A 26,395-nucleotide genomic window follows, 5' to 3' on the forward strand; every position below is an offset into this window, starting at 1 on the left:
ATCAAAAGCAACGATTTGCCAGTGGTTCGTACCGACACAAATGACGCGGAACGCTCGGATAGACCTGTGGAAACCGTTACACCGGAAAATGTGAGTGAAGTGACAAAAATTATAATGAAAGATCGTAAAGTGAAGCTCCTTGAGATTGCTGAGATGACACAGATATCATATGGAAGTGTATTTACTATCCTTCATGAAAAATTGACAATGAAAAAGGTTTTTTCCAAGTGGGTGCCGCGATTGCTTTCGATGGAACAAAATGCACCCTGCCACAAGTCGAAGAAAACAATGGCGAAATTGAACGAATTGGGCTTTGATCTGCTTCCCCACCCCCCATACTCGCCAGATTTTGCCCCCAGTGACTACTGGCTCTTTGCTGATCTTAAAAAAATGCCCCAGGGAAAAAGATTTGGCTCAAATGAGAAGGTCATCGCTGAAACTGAAGCTTATTTTGAAGCGAAAGATATTTTTTTTTATAAACATGGTATTGAAAATTTGGAAAAACATTGGAACCATTGTATCACCCTAAAAGGTGATTATGTTGATGAATAAAAAAAAAATTTGCAAAAAAAATGTTGTTTCCATTGTTAGTCTCGGGACTTATCGATCCATGAGTTAATAATCCTATAAAAGTCTAATAAACGCCCTTTTCAGCTTTATAATAGCATGGTTAAAACATGTGTAACTCCGTTGCATTTAATCAAATTTACGCGAATTTTTGAAGCTGAATTAATGTAAAGTTATAACACAGACTAACAGACATGACAGTATGACTAAATTCTTATAAAAATAATTTTTCGTGATGCACTAGTTCCAAAGATAGACTCAAGATTACTAAGTACCATACAAGTCATTGAAACAATTTTGGTCACAGATCGTGAACCGGTCAACCGTTCGTAAATATCCATCGCTTGACCCGCCAACCCATGAAGTTCAATGGTAACGATGGTATCTATGGAGAACTTATTTGGTATTTATAAATAAGAATAACTTTGGAGGTGAAAATCAGTTTCAGTGTAGGGAAAACTAATACCGTTTTCGTTTATTGATCAGAGCAGTCCGAGAGCTGACCCAGAGTCGCCAAAACAACTTTTGATGAGTTTGTTTTAGCAACCTGGGGTCGCTCTAGATCGGACTCCAATCGCGTAGTTTCGCTCTGAAAATTTTCTCGGGTCGCACACGACATCCATGCGAGTTTGTTTATTTTTTCTTTTTTATATGAGTTGTTACTCGGAGTCAGAGCCACCCGCGTGTAGGTTCTAAAACGAAAACGGTATAAGTGAAGTGACTTGTAACTGCAGTGAATGTGAAAGTGGAAGTGAGAACGGTAATAAGGGCCTGTATTCACAAATAAACGGTACAGTTTCATTCGAAACCCTTCGGCAAAGAAGCTCCTAAGGAACATTTACACACCGATTCTGTGGCCCTTATTACCGATGTCACTACACGGTGAAAACCAAGTGAAGTGATTGTGATCCTTATTATCGGTATCACTTCACTGTGAAAATCGAGTGAAGTGAATTTAAGTCCTTATTACGAAAGTCGCTTTTGAGACAGAAGTAAATACTTGGATGAACTTGATGTCATTATTACCATCACGCCACCAACATTTTGTTGAAAAAATTAGTTTTTATCCACCACAGTGATCACTTCACTATGCGTGATACTGGTAATAGGTAAAATCAAGTGAAGTGACATGTAAGTGAAGTGAATGTGAAAGTGGAAGTGAGAACGGTAATAAGGGCCGCATTCTGTACCTCGATCGAGTTCAAGTTTTCCATATAAAAGCATCACTCGATTGAATTACAGGAGGCAAAATTGTAAATTCGATTGATCGAAGTTCAAAATAGAGGTGAAAGTCGTTGTTAGCGAAACAAAAACAAAAAAAGGAAATGTGACACCAAATGAGCCACCCGGGGGAGTGGTTGAAAATCCAATGTATTCTCTTCGAAAGCCGAATCCGAAAGTGACATTTATTCAGGTATAAAATAACAATTTATAGTGCTGTTTGAAAATCATTTCTACAGATAAATACAAGAGTGTGTCAGCATCCAGAGAAATCTTTTATTTTTGTTTCTTGCGTAAATCTCTCTAAAAGTTAAAAAAATAAACCATTTTCCCTACTAACTACCTTCACTTTCATCAGCCCTCATTCTTCCAACTACGCGCTTCTCTGACCACTGGTCGGCTACGAACCAGAGATCAAACCGTTGCCTAGATAATCCTACTCTCGAAAAAAATTTATTTCGTGTCCGAGAGAAAAAAAAACTACAGTCGTCCAGATCTCATTCTAACCTTTGTTCATGGCGTGTTTCACACGCCCTCATCAAAGCGCTTACAAACAAACAAAAATTGCCACTATTCTATGTATTGTAAATGTAGTATCCTAAACCGTTTGCGCACTAATCATGCGCCTATTTTTTTTTTTTTTGCTCACACACAGTTCTCACGCATTCATCCACCTATTTGCACTCACTTTACATCGCTTAACTAGTATTACATCTGCTAATTAGACATTAGGCGTAACTTTTTGCTTAACCACCGCTGCTTCAGGCACCCGTCAATCTCAACCAGACGCACCGAAAAATGAGTTTTCTGTTGTTTTCCTCGAATTCATGTGAGTTTAATTCAATAACCGATTAAACACAACCGTGAAAGCGGTGGCGCATTTGCCCCTGCCCCACTTCTGCTGTTGCTGCGCGTCTGCTTCTTTCGCGTCCACCCGAATGGCATGCCGTGTGTTGGTCCACCAAATCGCGTTCACCCCGTCCCCGACTGTGGTTGGGGTTATTGGATTTTCCGCATCCGCAGGAACCCATCCGCGTCACCGTTGTTGTTGTTGGCGTTCGCGTTATCATCCCGGGCACCATCGACGAAACCGTTCAGGTTGCCATTGATATATGAGTTGGCGACGGCCGCTTTCGGAACGGATCCGTTCGTGTAGATCCCCCCGTTGGACATTAGCTTGTGCTGGTGCAGCAGCTCATCCTCATCCAGAACCGGCTGAAAAAAAGACCAGAAACAAAAAAAAAACAATAGTCAGTTCGGAATGGTGCAAATCTATACGAGATAGGTCGCTGCAACGCTAGTCGGTCGTTGATGGCATCAATTATCAGCGCCAGCGAGCCAACTAATTATCCAGCACCGGCAAGCAAGCAAACTGCGTAGAACACAATCGCCCGAGAACACGGCTCTCACCACCGGTTTACATTGGATCAGCAGAAAATCCTCGAACTTGAACGGCCAGTCAGTCGGACGTCGAATTAATGAAGTTGTTTGACTTGACGACGGGTGTTTAATTGTTTTTGCGCCAGTTGTTTTGAAAGTCAGCAGAACGTTTCGGAAATCTTACGGGAAATGCTTCATAACTCACAGTAGTAGAAAACAATATGTTATCTCTCTGTCCTGTTTAATGATTTGATTAAGTGGCCCGAAGACGGTAAACTCGAAACCTATTTGCATTTTGCTAATTCAGCAAAAAATTGTAGTTTAGTGCAACGGACATAAATCACAAAAAAAACTAAACGTGCAGCAAGTGCGTGACTTTCCGCAATTGATTAAAATTAAACCCGACTGTTCAATAATAGGAAAATTACCACCGATTATAGCAGATACGTTTTTCTTGAGAATCAAGGTTTGAACGAAACATTCGTCGTACGAAATTATCGCATTATCAGAAATAGGCAAACTCCATCCACGAGAGAATGTAGAATTACTCTCACGATCCTAATACTTTTAATGGCTACATTGCCCACATGAACTCAACCAACGCAGAACCGAGAGAACTCCATTAACGAAGTCTTGTTTTTTCGCGAAGTATTCGATTTAAATTCCAAATAAAGTAATCTTTCACGAAGAAGCTTCTGAATAACGTGATTTGACTGCAAGAGCTTGAAATATACAATTGGTCATTAGGTGGTTTCAAGCTAACCGCCTCATACCTGGAATTGATTACCAGTTCGAATTAACTTGATACGGTTGAAAGGAATCTGGAATCTTCAAGCTTTTTCTGCCGGCGTTGATATTCTGCACATTGTAGTGACTTCGCACTAACATTTTCGCTACTAAGTTTCGAATCGGAACTTAGTAGGACAGGAGTGTAAATACGCTCTCGAATGGGTCATAAATTCCACTTGCTGACTGGAAAGATAAGCTTTGTGTCTCTTGAAGGACTTCGATTCACGTGGATCACATCATCCAACAACCATAGCTAGTAGTTTCTATGCATGAAACAGGTAATTCTTGTTTGAGACTGCAGTGTTGTCGATTGTAGCGAATCGATGTTTAGTAGTTAACATTGTATTGCACTAAAAAGATAAAAAAAATAATTCAGTACACACTTTTTTCGAGACCGTGGATTGAGGGCATTATAAATCCAATGAGTAGTAACAGATTGGTTTCGTCTATTGACAGTGTGTTTAGTATCTGTCAAGTATTTCCTTCAGAATTTGTTATGGGTAAGTTGTATGTAAAGCAAGTACACTCAATAATAATTTTTTTAAATTTTTTTATATCAAAGATTCGATGAAAATCATTATCAACGGAAGCAGATCAATTCAATTTTTTCAATATTAGTAGTTTTATCTATGAACCGAAAGTCACCATCTTGGATTTTGAGACAGACTCGAACCGACGTAAACTTTTCAAATGGGCCTAAAAGCAAATAACAGATTCTTTTTTAAAATTGATCAGTATCTAACGAGAACAAACAGATTCGAAAAATGAGGCTCGAGCGCAGCGAAGCATGCTCCGTTATTCTAGTCAATTAGGCTGTTTCTTTATGTCTTTTTGACATGCAGGGTGGTTTAATTGGCAAAGCAGGTTTCTTGCATAGGAGCTAGTTACGGGTTCGAGTCCCGTCTCTGCGATAGCTTTTTCGTTATTTTAATTACATTATTGCATTCGCATGTCAGTTTTTCAATTTGTTTTCCTCGTTAGATACTGATCAAATGTAAAACTAGCTTAAGGCGTCACTACGTCTTAACAAGACTAATACAAATCATTGAAATTCTCTTTGTTTACTTTCTCTTCTACGAATAGCTTGTTAATTTTCACGTTTACCTTCTAACTATTTGTGTAGAATAACACCTAAAATGATCATTTTGCTATCACTGCAAGATACCTCACGAACAGTTGTATAATAACGCAGAAATATTCAGGAGAGAAAGTAAACAAAGAGTATCTGTCATAGGCTTTTAGGTTCGTTTGAAAAGTATCAGTGAACCGAAAGTCGCCATCTTGAATTTTGAGGTGAACTGAAATATATTTTTCCGATATCTACACGACAAATCTCGGAACGGATTGCACTCTCAAAAACAGTTTGATAATTACACCACATAAATGAAAGCATGCCGTAGTTTTGGGAGTGTAGACTTAATAGCACATCAATTAACATTTAAATCTGAACATTCTGTCTCTGCTTTGATGTCAAATTCAGATAAACGAGCTGTAAAATTATTTTGTTATATTTTCACATCTTTTGGGTTGAAAACTTCAATTGATTACGACGCTCCTTTTATTTGCATCTTTCTAGACGAAAATTTACAATTCTTCGTCCAAGGAAAACGTAATTTCAAATGTAAAATTTTAGGTAAAATTTCGGATGTAAAAATTCTGACGTACAAATTTCTAGCATAAATAATCTCCGACGTAGAAAATCATACGTAGAATTTTGTCGTGAATACGACTTACTTTACTTTGGGGCGCCTTTTCAAATTGTACCCTCTGAGAAAGTGATAAGTTTTTGATCATGAATATCTCTTGTTGTATCTAACGAATGAACATAAATTTTGCTACATGCTATCGGAAATATGATCACCATTTTATGATAAAATATTCAGTTGTTTGACATAATCTCAAATAATTCAAAATTAAACTTATCTAAAATGTTTGATATAAACGAGTATTAATAAGGATAATTCATAAGGCACGTTTGCCTTTCTCGTATTTTTAAAGCTCATAGCTCAGTGATCTGTGAAAGGATTTATATAATTAACTATATTGAAAAATATAGTGTTGAACTATTGAAAAACCTGTCTCATTTGACCCATGTCAACACCAGCCAATCAGAACGTATTCTGAGGAAGAGAACAAAATATCTGCTGCTGTACAACAAATCGTTCGGGAAAAATGTTCCGAACAGTGCTTAATATCGTAGTGAGTTCCACAATTTGGTCCTTCTGAATGGCAGGAATGAGTCCCGTACAGCATCCTGATAGTTTCTTTCAATGAAATGCAAATCCGAAATGAAATAATCGAAATTAAAATTTCATATGCTGTTATTTTTCTAGCCGTTAGGACCGCCCATTAGTGAAAACGCTACAGACGAAATCACGTAAAAAGAAATCTCTTAACAAAAATTGGATCAGTTTGGATTCTATCGCCACTGCGAGCAGATGTATTGTGTGTCGTTTGCAAAGCTAGTTTCGCTTCCGACAAGAGCGATTACGTCACAGCTGCTACTCGTATGCATTGGTGAAAAAAACAACGAAAAGGGGACACCAGTGGAGAGCATCACACAAAATCAGCCGTTCCAATGGCTCTAAAAGTTTTTTAAAGAACTATTAGGATTTCTTCTTCGCAAATCGAAGGTAAATATTCTCAGTTTAGTGCAAATCAAGAACAGTTTGATTAGATTTGTGCACTTTTCGCTGAAAAAGGGGAATGCTTGCATAATTCATACAATTGATCAACTGATTTATATTCGGAAGTGTTAAAGAACATGTCGGTTGTTTTCGTATTCACGACATCCAGTTATGTCTCTGACATTACCCACCCGCCTTTTTTTACATAAAATTAGTGACAAAAAACTTCAGACGTCAAATTTGTGAAGAAAATTTTCAGACATAAAAATGTCCGGAATAAATCATTAAAATCAAGGATGGCTTTATTGTATCAAAAAACGCTCTCTATCCACTCTTCACACGATTCAATCAGTGCCATCAAAGAGAGAGACGGATATCATCTCAGCAACAAAAAAACTGGCGCGGTTCATTTAACATAGAATGGGCACCAGTGCGAGAGCGAATTTCTCTCGATGCCCTGTCTGAGCATCACGGATTAGCACGCTGCTGTGGGGATTCTCTCTGAGCAACACACGGTCGCTTTCGATTACGGACCGATCCGATTCTATACGGACAGTGGATAATTTTGCGATTCTCCTTCGGTAAATTCCACACAGCACCGATCATTGCCAGACTGTATACATTTTGTTAAAAATTTCAAATATCTGCAGACAGAGTTTCAAAAGTCTGTAAATGTGAAAAAAAAATCTGCAGTCAGCAAGCATGCCTCTCTATTTCTCTATTAAGTATGACACGCTTGCGAGCAAAAAAAAAGGTCGCGGCAATTTCTAAAGTCTGTAAATTTAGGCGAATATCTGCGAAAAGCTCAATTTTTAAAAGTCTGCAATAGTCTGAACAACAAAAAATGTCTGCAGCACTATACCCGAAATCTGCAGATTTACAGACAAATCTGCAGATCTGGCATCTCTGATTGACATGCACTTTCACTTATTCTCATTTTTTTTAATTTCATGAACTTAATTTTCATTTTTGCTAACTGAAACGATCTTTTTTCACTGGCTTATCAATAAATTTTGGAATATCAACTAACGACTTTCGTAATATTCCTTTTATTCGTAATCAAACCGGAAATGAAAAATTCAAATTCAGAACAGCTCATAGAGTCATCGTCCTTCCGTTAAGCAGGGAGAATCATGAGCATTTGATTCTGTGAAAGATAGGAATTCGGTTTGAGTGGGAACATTATACAATGACAGCATGATTAAATGAGTATCAGTTAGCATCATGCAATCAACAATTTAACAAAGTTGGCAATCATGAAGCCTATTAAAGACCCCATTAGTGATAGTAACAAATCGGCAGTGGGCATCGGTTTCAACGAAAATCGCAGTAATTTCGCAACGGATGACACGGCGAAAGCACGGGACTAACATATAATCTTGCTGAACAATTTGGGAAGCGCAATCCAGTCAGACTGAGATTACCTATTTGCAGTCGATATAAGCAAAGATCATTATATTGAAATAATAAAAACTGATGGTCTCTCTATTTTAAATAATTTTTCTGAGCACTGAACCATCAAATACTATATTTAACAAACAAAAATGTTCGGATTCTTGAGCACAATTTATGTTTTTATCACCACCATCATCATGTTAGGGTCTGGAGCGGTTTCTAGATTTTAATTACATTCAGAAATATGTACGCAGGATTAAAATATATCAGAATGGCCAAAATACCTTCGTTACCCTTTTTTTCACCGATTGATTTCACCTAACTTCGTGGTGTACACATTAAACATTAAACTAAGTGCTAACTTAAGCATTACCCACGGTTATAGTTAAACTAGTTAGAATCCTATGACAAAGATCGAATGACGAAAATTTGCCTTCTCATCCTCTTGTCTAGCAGTTCTGCAATAATGGAAAACTTCTATTTTTCCCAAAAATGGTGGAAAAGATTGGATTTGTTAGCAGAACTTTTAGTACCAATAATTCCATCAAATAACAGGTCAAAAGCTCCTAATCTGAAAAGTAGGGGTTGTCGCTAAATTTAAATCCATATAATTTTCAGTTAAAAATAACACGTGTTCAAATAATAAAATCAATTTTATTGGCAAAATAATGGTGACTTTTCAATTGGCCTGTTATGAATTCCTGCTAAATCATTGGACTTCGGAAGTCAACCTATTGAAAGTCACCTGAAAAATCTTCCTACCTTGAAACGTTTACGGTAAACATATTTCCTGAAGTCTACAACCGGCTAAAATGGATAACTAGCTTACTACCCTATCGTCGACAAACGTAGACTTTTGTCAAACCTCTCCCTTTCCCTTTCAATTCTATCTGCTTCCAAAATGAAATGGATTTTCAATGATACCAAACGCTTCGTTAGATTTTGTCGGTAGATTATGATCTTTCTGACGGTGCGCTGTGAACCGAAGAACGTGTTACAAAAATAAAAACACTGATTCCATTAGTTTCGACAATCGCTCCGCGTTCAGTTTTTACCATATATGATTATTTTCAGGCAATTATTGAGTCTAACCCAGGATCGAATGATGACGAAGCCACTTTTGAAAGACGTCAATCCACCCCGATTTATGCTATTTGCGCAAATGCTTCAATTACTTGCGGTAATCGATTTTACCAAGAGAAAAAAAAATCACAATCGCCGGTGATTTCAGTTCATAAACAACTTACCATGCATGCACCCGCCTGGTTATTGTTGACCAGGTCCCCGTTCGGCACCTTCCCGTTCTGATAGGCGAGATGATGGTGTCCGTTGATGTGTTGACTGATGCCGCCGTTGCTGGTGCCGTTGGGCGCGAGGGCATCGTACCGTTGCCGCTGTAGCTGTTGTTCGGCTGCCCGCTTCGCGATGGCCGTTTTCCGTTTGCTGTAGGCTTGCTTGTAGAAGTCCGAAAACAGGAAAAGGAACATGACACCGTGTAGACCGATCCACACCATGAAGCCCTTCGGGTAGTCACATTCGGTGAACAGCAGTTGGAACTGGTGCGTAAAGATGGCCACGAACTGTACCTGGAAAAAGGAAGTCAATTTGAGCCATCATTAGTTAGTCGGTCACAACACAGGAGGGGCGATTAGAATCTAATTAACTGTTATTAATATCCATTTTCATACGCCAACTGACTGAATGGCCTTAGCCGTTACCGTTGTCAGGAGACACAATTACATGTCGTCGGGTTGCTGCGATCTAATTTGCTTTATTGCTGCGTCGTACGCACCGAGAATATCAATAGGCGTAGGAGAAACATTTTCGTGATTGACATTAGCGTAGCGGTTGATCAATATGGTAATTCTCTGCACAGTAGCTAGCGTTTCCGTGCTGGGATATTTATTGTGCTGATAGTACAGTCGAGAAGTACAAGTGTAAGTACAAGATCAGCCAATACACGGTGTGACAGTTTAGTCGAATTCTCGGTTGATTTTTCAAAGGGCCATATGAGCAAGTGACAGTTCTCTCACTTTGTTTATTTTTTCTTTTGATTATAAAAGTTTTCGTAGATTTTACAATTCTTTTCGGAAGTCAAAAGTTTCGAGTATCATTTTATATAAAGAGTTGAGAGAACCGTTTAGTAATTAATAGAAGAGAAATTTAACAAAGAAAAACTGTCATCTCTGGCCAACGCCAGATTCGGCCAGAACACCGCGTCTTCGTCCTTCCGATATTTCCTGTTGAACGACGCAACTTCCGGTAGGCATTTTGTACTAAAATTTTCTCCGTTCAAAGGCCACTCCGGAACGAAAGAAGAACGGCTTTGACATTCCCTTCTCGCTGATTATCAGCCACAGTAGCACCTTCTTGGGGAACTTGGTGTGTGAAATGAACTTCACCTCGGAGCTCACTTCCTTCGTGTGGGAATTAAAATACGAATGAAGTAGGTCTCGTCGTTCATCACTGCCGCCACGTCGTGATTCGCCGGGAAAATCGAGTTGACCATCTTATTCGGCCGGCAGCTCCGATGCCGGTACAGGCGTATCCGGCGTCCACAAAGGGCCGTTTTCGACGCGGCGGGCACGCTTCTGAACGGAGTTGCTTCACTGTTTTTACCATCACGGTTAGAATTCGAGAGTTTTGTCTGCTGACTCATGGGTTACTATGATTGATGCTGCATGGGTAGTTTCGTCAGTGCGGACTAAAGGTAAACACATGAAAAACCGACAATTTTTGTCCATTTTTTAAAATGCAAACATTACCAGAAAAGTTTCAAATAGAGAAATAAAAATCAAAAGCAAAAAGCGCTTCAGAAGCGAAACGACATCTCATTCAAAACTTACCATCTGGAAAGCGGTGAGATACTTCTTCCACCAGATGTACTTCTGATATTTTGGTCCTAGTGCTGCTACCATGTAGTAAAAATACATAACAATATGTACAAACGAGTTCAGCATGGCGAAGAATGTGCTGTGACCACCTGTAAGTAGAGAAAAAAAACGGTTATGAAAACATCCTTTGATCACAACACAATGGGTTAAGCTTCAGTTATTTACGCTGCAAGGGGAAAGACAAACATCCATGAGTCTAATTAGCAGCCACTCAAATCGTTGCAAATCGTTGGCCTGCTGTTTAAACAGATAAAAAGAGCGTGAAAACTACTGCACACTTTTTGAAATTTGCATTCCATTTCGCGAGGGGTTACTGAATAACCGTTCAGTTTTAGGGAACAATGTCATGCAAAGTTTTGTTGTAATCTCCGATGTTTTGATTTTAAATATTAACGCCCATTTTAAAAGGTGATTTTTTTATTGATATCTTTTTGGCAACACTGCTTTTGACAGATCACTCGTGAATCGTGTTTTGTGTCATTGTCAAACTTGTTCAGTTTGATGTATAATTTAATCATGAGACGACTTACAACGTCTAACATTTGGTGAATGGGCACTGGCAAAGTTGGAGGAATATCCACTTTTTTATCGAAGCTCATTTCTACGGATGAACTGATGGATACGTCAACAAGCAAAATTGCCACATCTGGATTGAAGACCAGACCTACCAATGCATAGTGGGGAAAAAACCCAGGAAACTCGCAAAGAAATCGGGAACCATGGAAAAAGCCAACAAACAAGAGTGTTTCTTATGTAAAAAAATCCAACAAATTCGATGGAATGGTTTTTAATGGCCGCACGACTTGCCATCCCAAATGCCCAACAGTTTTAGGGTTTTCTGTAGTATTTGTTCTCTAACTTGAAAAGAAATCGAGTGCGGTCTACTGAAATAGCTTGATTTTATGTAAAAATGTCTGGAGAATCGAATGGAAGAGTGTACACTGGTCGCACGAAATGTTTTGGTGGCTATTTCACCCCATTTCCCCTATTTGATGATATCTTATTGTAAATCGTCCTTAAATCTCGGTAAAACTTATTGGAAGCTTACTAAATCTAGCTTATCCTATGTAAAAAAAAGTCTGTAGAATCGAATGGAAGAACCTACACTGGCCGCACGAAACGTTTTGATGACCATTTTACCCCATGATATAAAGAAAAGGGGTAAAATAGTCATCAAAACGTTTCGTGCGGCCAGTGACGATTTACAGTAAGGATCTCATGAAATGGAGAAATTGGGGTAAAAAAGCCACCAAAACGTTTCGTGCGGCCAGTGTGGGTTCTTCTAATCGATTCTCCAGACTTGTTTACATGAAAGTAGGCTATTCCAGAATACCGCACTCGACTTCTTTTTAAGTTACAGAGCGAATGTTATAGGAAAGTCCAAAACTGGTGAACATTTGGGGTGAAACAAGCAGGATTGCGATTCGTGCGGCCATTGTAAAACATTCCATTGAATTCTTTGGACATTTTTACATAAGAAACGCTTTAGTTTGTTGACCTATCTCAATTAGTTCATGAGTTACAGAATTCTTTGCGGGTGTTCATAGATTTTTTCCCACTGTGCAATGCATCCCAAAAAAGTTACTGTTTGGTGGGGATTATGGACCGGTAGCATCATCGGGCCGTACTTCTTCAAAGGCGACGATGGGTGGAACGTTACTGTGAATGCCGAGCGCTACCGTGTGATTTTTTTTGTTCAAAATGTAAGAATTGGACATGCCTGACATGTGGTTTCAACAAGACGGTGCCACATCCTACACGGCACGAGAGACCATGATCAAATGGACCAGTTCATCTCTCGCTTTGGGCCCGTCGATTGGCCGCCTAGATCGTATGATTGAAAGCAAGATCGGATCGATCACGTGATTTGCGTGGTTAGCGATGAACGGCCAACAACAACATTGGAATCCCGTGTTACAGTGGATCTTACAACATTCCCTAAGACCTATATATGATCCTCTGAACGGACCGACTCAGTCGGAGACACCCTTGATGAATCAAGAATCGAGTCGAGCATAATCCGGCCTTCGGGAGTTAAGTTGTTGGCTCAACTTAACTTACTCAACTTACTGGCAAAAAAATGCCCAAACACCAAAGAGAACGCCTGCATTCTCCAGTGATCGACTGACTGGCGGCATCTGCCTCCCTCATCGCTGACATTCACTTTTAACGGTTTCATTGCAGTCAAATTATTATCAAACCGGGCGGTGTGTCGCATTCCTGGCCGTCTTCATCAGCCGATGATTATTACTTAAGAAGAGACACGCGGATGCCACACTTTTCCTTTCATCTGGCGGTAATCTCCCGTCAAGCCTCCACACACGCACGGCCACGTTTACCATCGCCGCCGCCAGTTCCCTTTCCCGCTGCTTTGAGCTGAATGAAAGATGATGACAATGATGGTGCGAAGCTGAGGACACAACAAAAAAGGAAAAAAAAGTAGAGAAAGGTCGTGTAAAGTGGCTCTTTCTTTCCCTCTGTTTTGTAGGTCTTGTCCTACATTGTGGCCGTTTATCTACGCGAGCCGCTGGCACTCACATATGCTGATGAGGTGTGGCGCGGCCCTCCGTATCATGTCCGACGAATCCGTTACTATGCTGTTGTTGTTGTTGTTGTTGTAGGTGCTGTTGTTTTGGTTTCAGTTTCGCTATTATGTCACATCAACAGACCGGTTGTGTCAGAAGTGGCGAAAAATAACAACTCTCGTCTCAAGATGTAAAGTTGAAAAGGGCCAGCACCGGGTTACTTCGATGGCAGTACATGCGGCTAAAACATGCATGTTGTGTTTGGTCTTTCAGGTTGTCGTGCTAAGCTCTTCTAATTGAAGAAAAAAATGCCTTTTCCGGATCAGTTTGAATGATATCACTTGTCAGCGACTTCTGTTGTAATCATCAATCACCTTATACTAGCAGAGTGGTAGTAATTAGCAAAACCATCACAGCTCCCGAGGAAGGTGTGAGAAAACGGATATCTTCACTCGCATCCATCATAATCATCATCATCATCATTATGATCATCTTCTGCATTAGATGGTCTCGGTGGCGGCAGACACAAAAAAAAACTTCACATCGCAGTGTGGCGGTAGTGGTTGGACTGAACTTGACCCCATTGGCGATTGGATTAGTTATTAATACATTCAAATGGAATGGTCAATAAATTTGGACAGAAATGTGGATCTTTTTGCGCATTTAGTCACATTGAGAAAGATAGCAGCCAATGTGATAAGACACGATACGAGCCGGTTCGAGTGGCAATCAATCCGTTCGTACGCACATGGTGGTATTGATAGTACAGTGAAGTCTCTCTGGTTCGTTCGAGTGAGTGATCAGAATCAGGTTGATTTCTGGATCATTGCCGTCTCCGATTAAAGGGATTTCCCACTGTACAGGAGCAGTGCAAGTGTTCATGCGAACATCAATAAACAACAAAGACGGCCAACAGGTTTAATCACTGGAACTGGTCGAGAAATGGTCAAAGTGAGACTTGGCAATAAACGACCGGTCGTACCGACAGTACCGAGAGTGCGCTACGCAAAAACCTGTGAGAGCGAATGAGATAATATTTGTCGGGTTGTGTAATCTGGGCGAATTGGTGGGTACCGGTTCACCAGTATATTCCGGTTATCTGGGTAATAATTTTCGATTTTAAGGGCCTTAGTAGTGCTGGACAACAGGTGAATTTGAACTGCTGACGAGTGCCCAAACTTACCCGGAGCAAACTTCATTCCCATCCACACCGAGAATGGCATGCACCCGTGATGAATGACGTGCAGAGTCGACACATGCTGGTACTTCTTTCGCAGGATGAAGAATATCGTGTCGAAGAATTCGGTGAACTTGGAGATGTAGTACCACCAGCACGTTCGCGCCATCTAGTTCGAGAGAAAGGAAGACAACAACCGTCCGTTAAAGGCGTTTGGTTTGGTTTGTTTTTGCGCGAAAAAAAAACTTACCCGCAAGGCAAGGGGATTGTCGGAATAGTCCACCGGTTGACACCTGAAGCTATAGTGGCCCCACCATCCACTTTGTAAATACTGGAAGAGAGCATGAAAAAAAATTGTAAGAATTCTTTTTTAGAATTGATGCAAAAGTTTTTATTTGTTTTTATCATTTATTGGCGAATCGAATATTTCAAGAGTTGCTTTAATAGTTCCGGATCTTGGCAGCCGATTGACGACTGAGATTTTAGCAATATTAATGCCGTTTTTCATTGAAAAACACTGGTGGCGTGGATTGCTCTGGTTTTGCACTTTCGAGCAGAAATGCAACATTCTGACGGTGTTTCATTGCCATTTCTGCAAAACCAGTGTTTTTCAATGAAAAACGGCATAAGATTCAGCAGTTAGTGTCAAAAAGTAATCGCAGTAGGCATGTGCGTGTCGATCACGAAAACATTTCGCTTCTGTCATGTTTGCCTTTTGCTATAAAAAGAAACTGTAATTGGTGGAAAAATTGACTTTTAATCGGCACCTCAGAAACTCCTAGCGTTATATACCATTCGACTCAGCTCAACGAGACCGGAAAGTGTCTGTGTGTGTGCGCGCATGGATATTTCAACTTTAAAAGAACCATTGAGTATAATTTTCAATCGATCGTTTGAGCAAGTTGGGTTCCCTTGTATATGGAAAATAGAAACAGTCTTTTATGTGCCCCATTTATCAAAGTGGTAATCGACGTAATGTAACGAATTATCGCGGAATAACCAGCCTCTCATCGTCGTCGAAGTTATTCTAAATAATTGTGTGTAGTGCTTTTCTGGATCGCGCAAAGAATTATATTTCATTCGATCAGCATGGTTTTATGTCTGGGAGATCAGTTACAACGAATTTGTGCATAACTAGTATACCGATCTCAGAGCTGCTATTTTTTTTTTTTTTAATAGCCCTCCGCACTCCCCCGCACCAAAAAGCTCACAATTGGAGCTCCCTGGTCACGGACACATACATACCTCAGCTTAGAAAAGCAAAACTATAGCAAAATAAAAAGGAAACAAAACCGCGATGATAACAAGCTGAGGTTATTACTACTAACGTTATATACTAGCGAAGAGACATTTAACTATTTACACTATGCAAGAACTCCCAGTGGAATGTAGGATTCCTTTTAAGGGGCTCTTACTAATATTTCAAAGCTTACAAAAACTAACCGTAATTATTTATTAACTAATTAACTAACAGTAATCTATTCATTTCAACACTTGAGCAGGAAAAAAGCCCTCTTGAGTAGACTGTGGTACCAGCACTTGCTCAAAAGGGCACAAAAACCTCCTCTACTTTTAAGATTGCAACATTTGAACAAAGACTCGAATCTATAAGTTGATAAATGTATGAATGAATGGGTACATGATGTTACGAATTAATAAATGAATTAATCAATGAATGAATGAATGAATAAAAGAGTTTATGAGTGAGGGAAGTAATGATTGAGTGAATCAGTGTATGAATGAGTGAATGAATGAATGAATGGATGAGTGAATGAATGAGTAGATGATGGAAGGATGAACTGTACAAACACAAAAACAAAAACACGGTTGATACGATTACAGTATATAGTTAGCTATCTCTGTCTTTAGGTAGCGCTTTAATCTCATTTTGAATTCGACCGGATTGAAGGTTTGTTTGAGCTCATCAGGAAGACTATTATATATCGATGGACCGTAATATGTCATACGAGTTTGACCCAAATTCGAATAAGCTCTTACTCGAAATAATGAGTTGGCCTGTCTCGTATACCGCTGCTGGGTACCAACGGGTAATGAGATGTTGTGATGAGCATGTGGTTGATGGAGAACTTTGTGCACAAACAAGATAGCCTGCATATCACGAAGTGCCAGGAGAGGTAAGATACAGTGTGAAGAATCGGAATAAAGTTGCAATGTTGGATGAAGATATGGGAGGTTGTATATAGTTTTTAGACAGCGATTCTGCAGTACTTGAATTCTTTTTAGTTTGGATTTCGAGGCATGACCCCATATAATCAATAAGTATTGTATATGAGAGTGATTACATGCAAAGTAAAAGCTGATCAATGCTTTCCTAACAAAATTGCGAACTTTCCTGAGAGCACCGGCAAGTGAAGATAGTTTGCTTTCAATCACTTTTATGTGACTATCCCAAGATAGTGTTGAATCTAGGTGAATTCCCAAGTATTTAAAACTATCAATTTTCTCTATATATGTTTGACCAATGCATGGGTTCGTGTGATGCGTCAGTTTTTTCCTAGGTGAATGGAATACCATGTATTTGGTTTTCGCTATGTTCAAAGACAGTAAATTAGAGTTAAAGTAGCCCATTAGGATACGTAAGTCGTTTTCTATGCATGTCACTAAAGTTGGTGTGTCTTTGCATGGATAAAAAAGCGCAGTGTCATCAGCAAACAATCTCGGAATACCTCTCAGTGTTAGGTTACCAATATCATTGATATATACCAAGAACAAGAGAGGCCCAATATTGCTGCCTTGTGGAACACCTACGTCGATTTGGCGTCTTGAGCTTTTCGCATCCCCTATATTTACAAACTGTGTTCTATTTGAAAGGTAACTGCGAAAGATGTCGTTGGCAATTCCTCTGATTCCGTACCGATCCAGTTTCCGCAGGAGAATGTTGTGGTCCAGTGTATCGAAAGCTTTCCTTAGATCCAAAAACAACGACCCAACAATCTGTTTAGAATCGATCTCCTTAATGATACTATCCATGAGCTCAACTATTGCAGTTGTTGTATTGCAACCATGTCGAAACCCATATTGAAAGTTGTACAGGATGTTATTGGAATTGAAGAAATCAATCAGCCTGGTAATAAGAAGTTTCTCTAAAATTTTGTTGAACACTGATAGAGTTGAAATTGGGCGTTGCATGGATCGTTAGGATTTCCCGACTTAAATATTGGAACAACTCTGGCAACTTTGAGACATCCAGGATAAATTCCGGTAATCAGGATTTTGTTGAAAGCTTGAGATAAAATTGAAGCGAATGAAGTAGGATTACTCTTCAAAGTTTTCACCGATATGTTATCAGGACCAGTAGCTTTTTTGCTATTTAACTCATTTATTAAAGGAATAATTTCGTTCACTGTAGCTGGCCTCAGAAATATGGAGTTAGAATTACAAGGTATATTGCTAACGGGGTCGATATTAGTGTTCGGAATACTGGTCGCTAGAGTACTGCCAATGCTTGAGAAGTATTTGTTAAAGGCTTCACATACTTCCTGGTCATTTGACGTATGGATTCCATCTGCAACTAGTTTGATTTTTTCTGTTTCCCGTACTCGACCCATAACTGTATTGAGATTTTTCCACAGTCTAGAGTGACAAGTTGTGTTAAGCAAATTAGCATAATATAACTTTTTGCTAGATCTTTTCAGTTTATCAACCTTACTAGTTATGTGCTTAAGTAATTCTTGTAAGTGTAAGTCACCCGGATGTTTACGTACTTTTTTCAGGTAGTTAGACTTTATCTGTATCAATTTCCATAGATCGTAAGACATCCAAGGACAGTGATTGTTTTTCGTGTTGATGATTTTTGTGTATGATTTGGTGCACTGCAATAGAATTGAGTTGTAAGTGGATATAATATCGGAGAAACACTGTTCAACATCCTCTACTACTGCTATATTATTAATAAACTCATTGAAATCTCTCTCGAGTTTGTTGTAATCGACAACTTTCTTGACAAGAAGCTGTTTATGCCTCTGTATGTGCAATTTTATAGTAGACACAATTAGAAGGTGGTCACTGATGGTGGTGAAAATTGTATTATTTCGCAAGCAAGATGCATCACATGATTTACATATAAAATGATCAAGTACGTTGTTGCTTAATGGACGAGTAGCAAAGGTGTTAGTACAAAGGAAACCATAAGATTCCAACAGGCTGCGGTATCGTTGGACAACATTGTTATAGGAAAGGTTGATGGGCACATTCATATCTCCTACTAGAAAACATGGTCTGTTGTCCCTGGACTGAGATATCCAGGATTCCAAGATGTCATGGAAACTAGCGAACTCAAACGAAGGGGGTCTGTAAACACATACGACATCAGAGAGCTGCGCATTTATATTGATTTCAACATGCATTGCATGTAGGCCATCAATGATCTCGTTTTTTATAATGCTATGCGCGATCTCCTTTCTAATGAACACAGCTAATCCCCCATGGGATGAATCTCTACAGGAAAAGGTGGATTTGTACCCAGGGATATTGTAAATAGAGGTATTGCCATTTTTATCCATGTCTCCCCAATGACAATGATATCCAAAACAACATCACAGTCATTCAAAAAATATTTGATACTATCAAACTTATCTATGTTATTCATTCCTCTTATATTCCACTGGACTATTCGTAGATCCTTGTTATTCTTCTCAGTGTAGCTTGTATTGAAGTCAGCAACACTATCATGAAAAAATTTTTAATCGTACTAGACATTTAAAATGAAGAGAATAAGACAAAAAACAATACAACAGAAAAAAAGAAAATCATCATTCAGTAATAGCCGTTCAACCGAGAAGGTTGTGTATAGAAGCGTACAGTTTAATAACGCTGGTTGGTTTACACGCGTTAAATACGACAACGGTTGAACTACAGGTAGAGACCTGTTGGCAGCAGCCGTTAAAACGTATAGTCGTGCTGCATAAGAGAGCCCTAGTGCTGGGCCAAGCTGGTGAAGGAAACAACAAAGGGCGTTTCCCAAACTCTACCCAGGCCGCAATATACAGCCACAAGTGCTGAGCAGGAGAGTGCAAAGGCACATCGAAGAGGAAGAGTGCAAAGGCACATAGAAGCAGGAGAGTGCAAAGGCACACCGGTGCGAAGGCACTTCGGTGCAGAAGCATATCGGTGCGGAGCACAAGGAAGAAGGAGACAAGACAACTCGGTCTTTCCACTGCCATACAACACGCAGGTATACACCGGTGACCTGCGCTGGTTGCAGCTGGCGAAGACAAAAGTAAATCGGAAATCGAGTGGTGCTGGATGTCAGGTAGCAGTAGCATCACATCCAACAATCAGCATCCAACAAGAACATCTAGAGCAACGAGGATCTACACGGCAGTGCAACGGAGATAGACAACAATTTCAAGGTAGAAGTTTTTTCTTTTCCTTTTGATTGAGTACTGTGTAGTGTTGGTTTCAAATTTTATTTAAAGTTTAGTTAAAAATTTTAATGTAATGGATGAATCCATGGACGTAAATCCTAGCATGAATCCGATACCCCCACGAACGAAAAAATATCAGGAGAGCTCTTCTGGGCCTTGGATAGTCTTTTTTAGACGTATATCAAAGCCATTAAACATTTTTCAAATTAATAAAAGTTTGACATCACGATACTCTTCAATCAAAGAGATCATAAAAGTAAATAACGATAAAATTCGTGTTGTGGTAAATAATTTGAAACACGCGAATGATATTGTCTCTTCGGAACATTTCAATAAAGAGTATAAAGTTTACATACCCTCCAAAGATGTCGAAATTGACGGTGTTGTTACCGAAGCGAGTCTTTCGGTAGATGATTTACTCAAGCATGGTGTTGGTCGTTTCAAGAACTCTATGCTTGAGGGTGTGAAAATACTGGAGTGCAAACAACTGTACTCAGTAGTTCATGAAGAGGAAAAAAAAGTTTATCGCCCATCAGACTCGTTTCGAGTGACATTTGCCGGGTCTGCGTTGCCGTCCCATGTCTATGTCGATAAAATTCGCCTCCCTGTTCGGCTTTTTGTTCCAAATGTAATGAATTGTACGAACTGCAAAAAATTCGGCCACACAGCTACTTACTGTAGTAATAAACCAAAATGTATTAAGTGTGAAGGGCCTCATAAAGATAATGATTGCAACAAGGAAATTGAAAAATGTATTTATTGTGGGAATAGTCCTCATGATGATATTTCAGTATGCACTGCATTTAAAGTGCACAAAGACAAAATTAAGCTTTCTTTAAAAGCACGGTCTAAGCGCACATATGCAGAAATGCTTAAAACGGTCATTGATGTCCCCCCTTTGGAAACCGAAAACGGGTTTTCAAATCTAGAGGAACCAGAGGACTCTGACTCTGACGAAAATAGTGAAGGTAATTCGTTTATCACTACCCAAGGGTCAGTTAAGAGAAAGAAGTCTTCCTCCAAATTACCAAAAAAGACACCTAAAATTTCATCTTCAAAAAAAGATCCCCGTGTTAAACAAAAAAAGTCAAAACCAAAGACTGTGCCTCCTGGTTTGTCAAATTCACAAACCAATCCAGGATCTAGTACAGAAAAAGATAATAATCCAGTGGGCTCCATTTCACAGCCACCAACAGGATTACTGAAGTTTTCGGAAATTGTTGAATGGATTTTCTCAGCATTCAATATATCTGAACCCTTAAAGACCCTCATAATGGCATTCCTTCCAATAGCTAGAACCTTTTTGAAGCAGTTATCAGCTCAATGGCCAATTGTCTCAGGTTTTGTATCTTTTGATGGATAATTTATCACCCGTCGCAAATGATACAATCACTGTCCTGCAGTGGAATTGTCGAAGCATCATGCCAAAACTTGATTCATTTAAAATATTATTGCATAGTCAAAAATGTGATGTATTTGCTTTATGCGAAACATGGCTTACTTCAAACATAGCTTTAAATTTTAATGATTTTAACATTATACGTCTCGATAGAGACTCTCCGTATGGTGGAGTGCTTTTGGGAATTAAGAAATGCTATTCCTTTTATAGATTAAACATCCCTTCAACTTCTAGTATAGAAGTTGTTGCTTGCCAAATAAACATTAAAGGCAAAGATATTTGCATAGCTTCGGTTTATATTCCTCCAAAAGCACAAGTTGGACAGCAACAGCTTAATGAAATGGTTGAAGCCCTTCCTGCACCACGATTGATTCTGGGGGATTTAAATTCGCACGGTATTATGTGGGGTTCCGTTTACAATGATAGCAGATCATCTTTAATACAAAACATTTGTGACAATTTTAGCATGACGGTATTAAATATGGGTAGCATGACACGGATCCCAAGACCTCCGGCACGCCCAAGTGCATTAGATCTATCTCTTTGCTCAACATCAATTCGACTAGATTGCACCTGGAAAATACTGCCTGATTTACACGGTAGCGATCATTTACCAATCATCATCTCAATTAGCAGTAGCAATTGCATTGCTACTTCCGCTAGTATTCCATATGATTTGACAAAAAATATCGACTGGATTAAATACCAAAGTAGTATCTCTAGTCTTTTGAATTCAATGGAAGAGCTCCCTCCACTTGAAGAATATGACTTCCTCATTTGTTCGATTCTGGAGGCAGCAGAACAATCCCAAACTAAACGCTTTCCTGGGCCAACGACTAACAGAAGGCCTCCCAACCCCTGGTGGAACAAAGAGTGCTCAGAGGCTAAACTCGCAAAACAAAATGCTTGCAAGACGTTTCTAAAACGGGGAGGAGGAACTCCTCAGAATTTTGAAAAACTTATGGTTTTAGAAACCAAGTACAAGAGCATACTTCGAGCCAAAAAATGTAGCTATTGGAGACATTTTGTCGAAGGTTTGTCAAGAGATACCTCAATGAGCACTCTTTGGAACACGGCCAGACGAATGAGGAATCGTAACGTGGGCAATGAGAGTGATGAATACTCGAACCGATGGATATTTGACTTTGCTAGGAAAGTTTGCCCAGATTCTGTTCCTACGCAGAGCATTATACGGGAATCTCCTCCAAATAATGGTTTTATTAATAACCCATTTTCAATGATGGAATTTTCTATAGCACTCTTGTCTTGTAACAATAACGCTTCAGGGTTGGACAGAATTAAATTCAACTTGGTGAAGAATCTGCCCAACCTCGCAAAAAGACGTTTGTTGGAATTGTTCAACAAGTTTCTTGAGCAAAATATTGTTCCACCTGACTGGAGACAAGTGAAAGTTATCGCCATTCAAAAACCGGGGAAACCAGCTTCCAATCACAACTCATATAGACCCATTGCGATGTTGTCCTGCATCAGAAAATTGTTCGAAAAAATTATTCTACGACGTCTCGACACTTGGGTCGAGACGAACGGTTTGTTGTCAGATACTCAGTTTGGCTTCCGTAGAAATAAAGGGACGAATGATTGCCTTGCATTACTTTCGTCTGACATCCAAATTGCCTTCGCTCAAAAGCAACAAATGGCATCTGTATTTTTAGACATTAAAGGAGCATTTGATTCAGTTTCCATTGATGTTCTTTCAGACAAGCTTCACCAAAATGGACTCCCAGCGGTTATAAATAATTATTTGCACAACCTTTTGTCAGAGAAACACATGCATTTTTCACATGGCGATTTGGCAACACTCAGAAATAGTTGCATGGGTCTCCCGCAAGGCTCATGCCTCAGTCCGCTCCTCTATAATTTTTACGTGAATGACATTGACAGCTGTCTAGTAACCCCATGTACACTAAGACAATTGGCAGATGATGGCGTGGTTTCAGTTACTGGACCCAAAGCTATTGATCTGCATAAACCATTGCAAGATACCTTAGATAACTTGTCCGATTGGGCTGTTCATCTTGGTATCGAATTCTCTGCGGAGAAAACAGAGTTAGTCGTCTTTTCAAGAAAGCATGATCCCGCGCAGCTTCAGCTCCATATGATGGGAAGAATGATCCAACAGGTTTTAACTTTTAAATACCTCGGGGTGTGGTTCGATTCCAAATGCACGTGGGGAGGACACATTAGGTTTCTGATAACAAAATGCCAACAAAGAGTAAATTTTCTTCGAACAATAACAGGATCTTGGTGGGGTGCTCATCCGGAAGATCTAATAAAATTGTATCAGACAACGATACTTTCAGTGATGGAATATAGATGCGTTTGCTTTCGTTCCGCTGCAAACTCTCATATTATCAAACTGGAGCGAATTCAGTATCGTTGTTTGCGAATTGCTTTAGGGTGCATGCATTCGACACATACAATGAGTCTTGAAGTTCTGGCGGGAGTTCTTCCATTAAAAGATCGATTTTGGGAGCTTTCATCACGCCTGCTAATAAGATGTGAGGTGCTGAATCCCATGGTAATTAATAATTTCGAACGACTAGTCGAGCTTCGATCTCAAACAAAATTCATGACAGTATATTTTAACCATATGTCACAGGAAATCAACCCTTCAAGATATATTCCTATCCGTGTCAGCCTCCTAAATGTCCCTGACTCAACTTTATTTTTCGATACATCCATGCAGCGCGAAGTGCGTGGAATCCCGGATCATCTACGTTCGACGGAAATCCCAAAAATATTTTCAAGTAAGTTCAGGCATATTGACTCTGAGAAAATGTTTTACACGGACGGATCGCGAATTGAAGAAGCGACAGGGTTTGGTATGTTCAACAATAATGTTTCGGCCTCATTTAGGCTTCAAGAACCTGCATCTGTTTATATAGCAGAGCTAGCAGCAGTTCATTATAGTTTGAGTGTAATCGTCACATTAATTCCAAACCATTATTTCCTCTTCACAGATAGTCTGAGTGCAATTGAAGCCATTCGCTCAAACATGACTGGCAAGACTGAACCGTTTTTCCTGGGCAAAATAAAACAGTGCCTGAACGACATATTGAACAATAATTATCTAATCACTATAGTCTGGGTCCCGGCTCATTGCTCCATTCCTGGCAATGAAAGAGCCGATATTTTAGCCAAACGTGGTGCTATTGAGGGTGAAATTTATGAAAGACCAATTGCTTTCAACGAATTCTATAGCTCGTCTCGCCAAAGAACACTTGCCAGCTGGCAAGCTTCTTGGGATAAAGATGATCTGGGTCGGTGGATGCACTCAATTATTCCGAAAATATCGACAAAGGCATGGTTCAGGGGACTGGATGTGAGTAGAGATTTCATTCGTGTGATGTCCAGACTCATGTCCAATCACTACACGTTAGATGCACGTCTCCTTCGAATTGGGCTCTCCGAGACTAATCATTGTGCTTGTGGCGAAGGTTATCGAGATATTGATCATGTCGTTTGGACATGCGTGGAGTATCGTGATGTCAGATCTCAACTAATAAATTCTTTGCGTACCCAAGGTAGACTATCCAATATCCCAGTTCGAGACATTCTTGCTTGTCGTGACCTTTCATACATGAAACTTATTTATCATTTCATAAAGAAAACTGGAGTTTCAATTTAATAAAGGCCCCTTTCAAGACTTAGTTCTGATCCCAGCTGCGTCCATGAGTTCAACCAATAGCTAAATTAGAATAAAAATAATGTAATGATACAAACAAACTCGAAACAGTTTATGAAATTATTAACAAAATGTCTGAAAATAACAGCTTATTTTATAATTTATAGAAGTTAATCGTTTGGTTCAAATAATATTTCCGAGTAGATTTCATAATTAATGACGAGTTACCTAAGATGATATTTAAGTAATAAGAGAATATGTTTTAATAAATGCAAAACGTTGTGACTATGTTAGAATTAAATTAGGATAAGAATATTATGTAAAAGTGATGCTACGGCGAAGAAAAACTTATGTAAACTGCCTTAAGAAATAAACGTATTTATGAAAAAAAAAAAAAGAAAATAGCATAGAAGTTAATTTTTTTTTCTCTTAGGAGAGGGAGAGTTGATAGAGTTGGAGCTGTTTAAATAACGAGAGAACAATCGACTTAAGTCTTCCCTGTTCTTGATTAATTCCGGTTTTGAATTCTCGTCTTTTTTGACAAGTATAACTCCGCTTCTACCTGTCCAAATATATTTTATGTTGAGGAGTTCTTGTGCTTCCCTCAATTCTTTTAAGAGTTCTAGAGACAGCGAAGTTAGCTCGTCGCGGATTGAAATAGTTGTAGCTTTTCCGTTTGATAATAGAGTAGGATGAATCGATGTTGATAGTAACTTTTTAACGAGTCTTTTTTTGTTCATATTTACAAAAATATATTGCCTTGTATTATCATCGCAACTCGTATCTTGGTTAAACTCATATCTTTCCGATGGGAAATTACGCAAATAAATAAACCACAGCATGTCATCCCAGTTTTCGAATGAATCAGGTATCCCACCAGGTAGTAATGTAGGACCCTTGCTATTCGTATTATTCTTCAGCGATGTGGCGTTGCTTTTGGAAGCTGGAAGTAAAGCTGTAAGTCTACGCAGATGATTTAAAACTGTATCTCGTTGGTCGTATGTGTATATGATTGCCGGCGACTAAAATATCTGCAGGAAAAACTAATTCATCATAAATGTAGCCAAGTGTCAAGTTATCACATTCCATCGGATTTTATCGCCGGTCATATTTGACTAAAACATCGATGGTACAATTAGCTCAAGAGTGGATCAAGTGTGTGATCTTGGAGTACAGCTTGATGCTAAACTGACGTTCGATGTTCATCGGTCATCGATCATCGTTTCGAAAGCTGCACTTAAATTGTGTTTCATCGCTAAGATTGCAAGAGATTTTAAAGACCCACATCGCCTAAAGGCTTTTTATTGCCAATTTTCGAGACCGCATCGTTAATCTTGGGTCCGCATCAAGTATCGCGGAGCCTTAGAATTGAACGAGTGCAGAAACGA

General features: G+C 39.3%; 1 protein-coding gene across 1 annotated transcript in view; it reads right to left on the minus strand.

Annotated features, from left to right (window-relative positions):
- Nucleotides 1-1,941: 1,941 nt before the first annotated feature.
- LOC131430963 (elongation of very long chain fatty acids protein 7-like) overlaps nt 1,942-26,395 on the minus strand; it is an 86,917-nt gene continuing 62,463 nt past the window's right edge. The window contains exons 5-9 of the mRNA XM_058596293.1: nt 14,826-14,906; nt 14,582-14,744; nt 10,826-10,962; nt 9,227-9,565; nt 1,942-3,003 (exon numbers count right to left, since the gene is read on the minus strand). Of these exons, the coding sequence (XP_058452276.1) occupies nt 2,788-3,003; nt 9,227-9,565; nt 10,826-10,962; nt 14,582-14,744; nt 14,826-14,906 (936 nt within the window). The 3' untranslated portion in view covers nt 1,942-2,787. The remainder of the gene's footprint in view (nt 3,004-9,226; nt 9,566-10,825; nt 10,963-14,581; nt 14,745-14,825; nt 14,907-26,395) is intronic.

The sequence above is a fragment of the Malaya genurostris genome, chromosome 1 (assembly GCF_030247185.1).
Source record: "Malaya genurostris strain Urasoe2022 chromosome 1, Malgen_1.1, whole genome shotgun sequence".
In the NCBI taxonomy this organism is placed as follows: domain Eukaryota; kingdom Metazoa; phylum Arthropoda; class Insecta; order Diptera; family Culicidae; genus Malaya; species Malaya genurostris.